General features: G+C 41.8%; 1 protein-coding gene across 2 annotated transcripts; it reads right to left on the bottom strand.

Annotated features, from left to right (window-relative positions):
* Positions 1 to 338: 338 nt before the first annotated feature.
* Positions 339 to 7,011, bottom strand: ECHDC2 (enoyl-CoA hydratase domain containing 2). Of its 2 annotated transcripts, none has more exons than XM_050977319.1 (10): positions 6,865 to 7,011; positions 5,436 to 5,503; positions 4,729 to 4,816; positions 4,357 to 4,443; positions 3,196 to 3,288; positions 2,539 to 2,595; positions 1,943 to 2,130; positions 1,447 to 1,497; positions 1,056 to 1,103; positions 339 to 585 (listed from the first exon to the last, which is right to left on the bottom strand). In XM_050977319.1, the coding sequence occupies exons 1-10, from the start codon at positions 6,983 to 6,985 to the stop codon at positions 508 to 510; spliced, it is 879 nt and encodes a 292-aa protein (XP_050833276.1). In that variant the 5' UTR covers positions 6,986 to 7,011; the 3' UTR covers positions 339 to 507. The 2 variants fall into 2 exon arrangements, with proteins under 2 accessions (XP_050833276.1, XP_050833277.1); XM_050977320.1 differs by lacking the exon at positions 6,865 to 7,011 and adding an exon at positions 6,552 to 6,816.
* Positions 7,012 to 7,403: the final 392 nt, after the last annotated feature.

Below are 7,403 nucleotides of genomic sequence, written 5' to 3'. Positions count from 1 at the left end.
GTGCACATACAGGGCCTATGTTTTCTCAAGCACTGGTTCTAAAGGGAGGTGAGTCTGGGTTCTTGGAGTGGGTCAGTGTTGCACTACTCACAGCAGAGCTGGGGTTAAGGGTTACTGCTCTGTGCTGGTATTGCTTCTTCTGCCAGAGCAGTTGGAAGAGCACTGATACATCCTTATAAATTTAATTTCTCTCCAGTGTTTGGTTTTGCTGTTTAAATGCACTATATTTTCTGCCTTTTTTTTTTTTTCTTATGGTGAGCCAAAACTTCTCCACATTCCTTACTTGACATCTGTGCGAGAGCCATAACCGCTGACTTCTGAAGAACGTGCTTTAAAGATCAGGAGTACAAAGTTAAATCTTTATTTGGAGATTTGTGCAGAAAAATGATCCAGTGGAATAGTTAGAAATGCAGTCCAAGGCAAGGAGTTAAGTGCACAGAATGGTGTAATAAAAATAATCCTAAGAAATCAGTGGATCTCCAAAAACTCGAGGGGAAGCAGAAAGTGTTATTTGCCGGTGAACCGAGGTGGTCGCTTCTCCCTGAAGGCAGCCATCCCTTCCTGACGGTCCTTGGTGGGAATATTCTACATGAGAAAAAAAATAAAACAAAGAGGTATGTTTTCCATTTACAAGTTTGATGTGTTTTTAAGTCCTGACTAATTTGGCAGTAGTGGTGTAAGACTAAGTTTGCTTTTCTTTCAATGACACATAAAATTCCATGTTTTGCAATTAGGAAAAAAGAGACAGGATTGTAGTGTAAGTTTGTAGAGTAACTCACAAACAAAGCACTTGAGAAAAAAAAAACATAGATCTATATAGGAAAACGGTTTCCCATAATCTTCATTCTTCATCTTAAAATATGCTGAGAGACACATTATATTGTATTACCCTGTATTGTTCCACTGGCTGAGAAAGTTGCATGCTCTCAAAACTTGCCATGAAGAACTACAGGGGGAATTATTTTGAATTTATTAAACTAAAACCATTTGAAAAGCTCATTCCAGAACTAACATACAGTTATTCCTTTCAGGAATGAATTCTGAAGGCAGATTACCTGGGCATAACACATCCCCTCAATAGCCATTCCTGATGCAATGTCAACCTGGGAAGGAGAGGAAAAGGTGTGAGGTTTGTCTGAAGTACAGCCCTCAAAGCTGCTTCAGAGCTCTCAAATAAATGAGAGCAGACAGTCACTCTAAAACAGTCGTAGTAAGTGATCTTCACTCCAAATTAGAAGTACAGTATTACTATCTGTAGAAAAAAATAATCCTGCCATTTTACTTTTATCTTTAAAGAAATCTTTTAAAACCTCTGAAATGTTTTTAAATATCTGATATAAAGAAAAATTTTATAACTCATCTGTTCTAAACATTTTTACTGTAGTAATTTGTAAGAGCTGCTAATCTTTTCATTCACTTCAATATTTAAAGAAAAATAATTATTACCTCCATTCCTTTGTTTATTGCCAGTTTTCCCATTTTCACAGCAAATGGTGCCTTTTTAAAAACAAAAACAAACCACAACAAATACTTTATAAGTTAATATGAATTTAATTATTTTAACAGATGAATTGTTATATTATTATTTTGCTCCAAATGACATCTTAGTCTTCAGAAATCTGCAGTAAGTTAATAAGTACTTTATAAAAATCAGTTTGGTGTTGTGTGCAGTTCACAGATGAACACGGTGTGAGTTTCAATGTCCTGCAGGTCTGTGTGGCTGCTGCTGGGGGCTAAACCTGTCCTGTGGGTTAAGCAGCTGGATGTTAACACTTGTTCCAACAGAAACTGCATTCACAAAAAGGAACAGACTTAAAGAGACTTCAAGATCAGGAACCGAGACTTCAGTATTTCAGAGAAAGGAATTTCAGGTGTTTGTTTGCTCTCTCTTAAGGGGAGCACAAATGCATCTTTACATTGGTCCCATGAGCAATGCACTCACCTGGGGCAGGATTTCTTTAGCCAAAGTTAAAGCTCTCTGGTAAGCTGCATCTCCCTCGCTGTTCTGTGGCACGGAGTGATTTACCAACCCCATGGAGGCTGCCTGGTCTCCATCAACCTGTCTGCCAGTGAAAATGAGCTCCTTTGCAAGACCTATTCCAACACATCTGGGCAGGCGCTGGGTTCCACCTTAGGACAACAGGGAAAACAGCATTTTCCATCTCTGACAAATGCCTCACTAGTGTTTTTGTCTCCTTATAAAACTAGGAACCTTAAGAAATAAAGGGATCATATGTTTCTTTAATACTACTAGCTGAAAATGTTAACATTTTTAGAGGCATCTGAAAGACTTCTGTAATTTGATAAAAAAGAAAAGGTGTAAAGGGACTTTCCTACATTCAGAGTAAGTCTGAGACAGAACTCTTGATTCATCGATCTCTTGTGACTGTAAGATGCTACTTCTAATTTACATTCAAAACACTTCAAGTGTTCAAGAATGCATTCTAATGGCAAAAATATTTACATTACAGCTGAGAAAGTGAGATTTAATGAATATTAATGAAGATTTAATGAAGGTTAAGTTTTAATGAAGGTTACCTGCTCCAGGCAGAAGTCCTCGTGTGGTCTCAATAAGGCCCATTTTAGCTGATGAAGCTATAAAAAAAATAAATGTTGAGTTAGCTACATTTTGATTTGTATTACCAGAAGTTTTCCAGACTGAACTGATCCATAAAATTAGAAACTGTCAATACTGAACTGGATCTCCATTTATCCAGGTAGCCAGAAAGTCTGAATACTACAGTATTTATTCCATGTTTGTTCCAAGTCTGCTTACCCCAGTGTAGCAATTTTAGCTAGAAAAATGAACCTCGAGTCCCTTCTAGGTAAAATATAATGGATGGAAGAAACAGAAGAAATAAATCTAGAAAGAAGAAATAAAGCCCAAACTGATTTAAGCTGGGAAGGTTAGATCTAGCCAGAGTATATCTTATCCAATATTAAGTTACCATAACTATTCAATCTTACTAATAAATAATTTTCTATAGGAATCCTAATCTTACCTAAAAATAGGTTTTACTTTTTAAGCACGGGAACTACTTTCCAAATAACTAAATGTCACCATTTCTGTACAACCTTCTCTTAAATTTCTCTCAAGCTTCTGGATTCCATTAACAATCCACTGTCATGTATGTAAGTTGTCTTTCAAATGCAGCCATCAATTATCAGGAGGTTGCTACACTGAGCAACACAAACCTGCCACTCGGAGGTCACAGGCCAGGGCCAGCTCTAATCCACCACCCAAGGCGTAGCCATCGATTGCAGCGATCGTGGGCACAGGCAGGGCAGCTGCAGAATAGAGCACAGATTGCACTGATGTGTTCCACAAGTTCTGTTTCACATGGCCCTGGAATTTAGATCCTTACGTTCTAAAGCTTTCAGTTCAGAATTTCTCAAGGAATCATTTCATTTCTGCCACAAATTTTTGGTCTGGAAACAGTAAAAATTATCTTCTTGCACTTCTCCCTCCTTTGTAAGAATGCAAAACGTGCTTCTTCCATGCAAAGAAGCTTGCAAACAAAGTACTGCAATGCAAAACAGGATCACAATGCTCAGTTTTTGTGATGCTTTTGTCAGCCAAGGCTTCTGAAAACAGGAACAGTAAACACTGTTTAACTAGGTTACCTCATAGTTGAGGAGCTTGATGTACCTGGAGATTAGCTGCTTGATACTTTTTTAAATACTCAGGCAGCTGGATGCAAACTTCTGAGGTCAGCTAGTTCTCAGCTGTAACCACCCCTCTGACTGCGCCTGTCATTTTTAAAAAAATTATAATTGTTGCAATTCTGATTGGTATTTCAGACAGATTTGACTTTGGTACTCCTTTCTAGTGAGAGCAGAATAATTCATAAAGAGGGGAAGAAAATTAATTTCAGAAGCTCATATTCATTTTGCAAAGAAAAATAAAAGGGAGGTGAGGGAGTTGTAGATACAATCCCCCCTGACATTGCACAAATCCATTTAGCAAATCCGTTCAGAGATTCAAATCCGTGTTCTTAGGTCTCTGCCACATTTTGAGTGTTTCTGAACGTGTACTGGAAGCGGGACAACCAACACAGCACTTGCCTCCCAAGGATTCCACAGAAGTGTGGAATAAATAAATGCTTTATTGGAGCAGGTATTTATCACATAGGTGTGTATGTGCTTTGTTGTGCATAAGAAACACATCTTGTCCTCGGAGGGGCAGCAGGATGGTTGGGATTTAATTCCAATTGGATCCTTCTTTCAGCATAAGCTGAAGCCATTTGGAAAGCTACTCCTAGGTGGATAACCTGCTAGTTATTCCCTCCTTCACCATTTCTAAATTTTCACTACAAGTGGTCTAGAATAGATTTTCCAACTGATAAAATCCTTTACCTATTTCATCCATAAGATTTCTCAGTCTTCTAACAAACTCTCCAACTTCTGCATCATCCATCTTTGCACGTTCCTTTAAGTCTGCTCCTAAATAAAGAAGAAAAAGGTTGGAATCCAGGAAAAGACATCTGAAACGTTCCTCCTGTCCCTCTCAGAGGACAGACTATTTAAAATTCTGAGATACAGCATTCCAGTTAAGTAAGGTTCATGGAAGTTGGAGTGTGGACATTTGGGCTGCAGCAGTAACAAGGGTGCCCCTCTGTGCCCTTTTAGTACTCATTTCCAAGCACTTTTCTGCATGATCTGATTGGCACACAGCCCTAAGAGCCACCACGTTTTTTGAGAATAGTTTGCAGAGCCTTTGCTACTCACCTGCACAGAACACTCCTTTCACCTGGCTCTTGAACACCACCACACGCACCTGCTCATCGAAGCGGAGCTGTTCCAGGGCACTGAACAGCTATGGGGGAGGGAGTGCAGACAAAAGAAGAAAAAATGTAGGCATATAGATGTGTATATACACTGAAATGATAGCAAGTTCCTAATCTATAATAGAAGTGTTTTGGTTTTTTTCGCTGCAGGTGCCAGAAAATTAATGGAAATCATGTCAGTGGAACCTGCAGGTTTTTCCACTACAAATTCAGCATGATACATTTCCCCACCTCTTTTTTCCTTCCACTCAGAGATGAACCTTTGCTGTATCTAAAACTTCCCTTCCTGTCCAGGCATGAGCCAGACCTTCTATAGGATACGTCATCCTTGAACAGATCACCTGCTAAGGTGTGACAATGAGAATGCTTCTGTTGTAGTGACACAAGTGAGGACATTAACTTGCATCTGAGTAACTTCAATAAATTAACTTAAATTAGCTAACTTAACCCAGATATCCCTGCCCACATCTGAGGCAGTAATTGTTACATTCTGTTTTTCTCAAGGTTCACCTGTCTTGCCCCAATGCCATTTCCCACTGCCCTTCATCATGAGATAAGGTGTTTTTTTAGATTTCCCACAACTGTTCTCACTGCAGTTAGCTATTGATCATGGTTCCAAACACACTCACAGGCCAGGCCCATACTCACTTCATTTACAAATACTTTTCCCAGTGAATTTCTCGCGTGGGGTCGGTTCATTAGGATTTCAGCAATACCTTAGTAATAGGAGACAATTTCAGTTATACTTCATTTAGTTCTCTGACACAGTAATTCAACTGGGAATAATATCTGCTTATGCTGCATCTTCTCCTTCCTGAAAATGCATATAAAGTATATTCTAAAACAATCAATTATTTTAAAACCAGAGGTGGCGCACCATGTCTACAAAACCCAGTTATGCAGAACAACTGTAAAATTCAGTAGGCCTGTAAAAGACTATGAGTAAGGAGACTTTTAGAAAATGATCAGGACATCCAAGAACATATATCTTAAAAATCACTGCAGAAATGGGAAAAAAACCCCAAACAACAAACCAAAACCCAAATGATCCATCTTAAGTTTCTCCTTTGAATTTTATTTAATCTCATTTTTATTGTACAGTCTTGCTGTGTTTGAGTACGTTCCCTAATGAGGGAAACCATCCTTTTGGGATGGCTGTTTGCATGAGAACAGCACACACAGGTCACTCTCAGTTCACGTTCCAGAACCATTTTGAAAGTGAACTCCATTTAATTTCAACATTATAAGCTCATCAGCAGAAAGGACTCTACTCAAAGTTCCTAAGTCCAAGCAGAAAAACAAAACCACATCTACCTACATCTCCTTTGCACATGTGATTTGTAAATTATTATCCAATGGCTTCTGTTTGGAGAGAAAAGATATCTCCCGTTTCTTTGTCTGGACTTCTGCTCACTTCCCAAGCCTTAACATTGCAAGATGCTGTTGCTGTGCTGTAGGTGCACAGCTTTACCTTGCACCTGCCTTGCTTTGTCTTTCTGCCCTGCTGGAAGGTCTCTGTTTATTCCTCTGCCTATGGCAGTGGCCAACTACTGAACCAGAGATGTGTGTCACTGGAACGGAGGCACAAGTGAACAGCGGGAACCAACAAAGGAATGTCTTTGTAACCAGGAAAATACCAAGAATTGTTTATAAACTCCTGCAACAGTTAAACAGAAAGTAAATCCCTGGCAATCTGAACCAAACCTCAAACTTCTTCGTGGCTCTCATGGATAAATGTGCAGATATGTCAAGATCCTGTCCTACCTTTATCACTGCACGTTAATGCTGTTAGGAAAATCTAAAGTATGAAAACCAGAACTTCTTCCGTTGAGGTCGCACGCACACATAACTTTAGGGGGAAAAAAGTATCTAACGATTCATTCTGCAGCAGCCTTCTTGAAAAAAAGTATCAAGGCATGACTGAAAGCTAAACACAACGAGCGCCCCGGACTCGGCAGGGCTGTCACCCCCGCTCGGGCTGCGCCGCGCTGGGAACACACGGCCACGCTCCCGCCAGGCCGAGCTGTTTCCGCCAGGAATGGCAGAAGCGGAGCAGCGCTCCGAGTCCGGCACTCACCGCCGCCGGCCGCGCTCAGCAGAACCTCCGCGCCCTGCGGCGCCCCGGCCGCGCCCGCCCGGCCCCGCGCCCCGCGCAGCGCCGCGGGCACCGCGGGCACCGCCCGCCACAGCCGCAGCATGGCCGCCGCCGGAACCGGCACGGCCCGGCCCGGCTCGGCCCCGCCTCCCGGGGGAACGGCCCCTGGCCGGGGAGGCAGCGGCGCTGACAGCCCGCGGGAGGGGAGCGAGGGAGGAGCCGTGCGGTGGGAAATAGGGGCGCCACCACAAACAGCACCGCCAGAAGCTTGGCTGGAGTTGGCACCGGCTGTGCGGGATGCCGCCAGGTCTGTGGGAGGCAGGAGGTGACTTGCGTTCTGTCCGAGACGTGGAGATCCTCAAGGATAACAGAGTGAGGGAAGGGAAAGTTGAGTGGATGAAGAGAAGCGTGTGTTGATGAAGGGTCAGATGTTCAGCTCTCACTGTAAATACATCTGTAGGTAACAAGCAACATTTCATAAAAAGAGAAAGATCTCGTCAAGAATCCATCCCAAAGACGTC

This window comes from Serinus canaria, chromosome 8, assembly GCF_022539315.1.
Source record: "Serinus canaria isolate serCan28SL12 chromosome 8, serCan2020, whole genome shotgun sequence".
NCBI classification, from domain to species: domain Eukaryota; kingdom Metazoa; phylum Chordata; class Aves; order Passeriformes; family Fringillidae; genus Serinus; species Serinus canaria.
This window is presented reverse-complemented; position numbering and strand designations above follow the sequence as displayed.

Coding starts and splice junctions, on each gene's coding strand:
- ECHDC2 (XM_050977319.1), bottom strand. CDS start 6,985: ATGCTGCGGCTGTGGCGGGCGGTGCCCGCGGTGCCCGCGGCGCTGCGC. Junction 3,289..4,356: donor AAATCTTATGGATGAAATAG/GTAAAGGATTTT, acceptor TCTATTCTGCAG/CTGCCCTGCCTGTGCCCACG. Junction 586..1,055: donor AGGGGATGTGTTATGCCCAG/GTAATCTGCCTT, acceptor TTTCTCATGTAG/AATATTCCCACCAAGGACCG.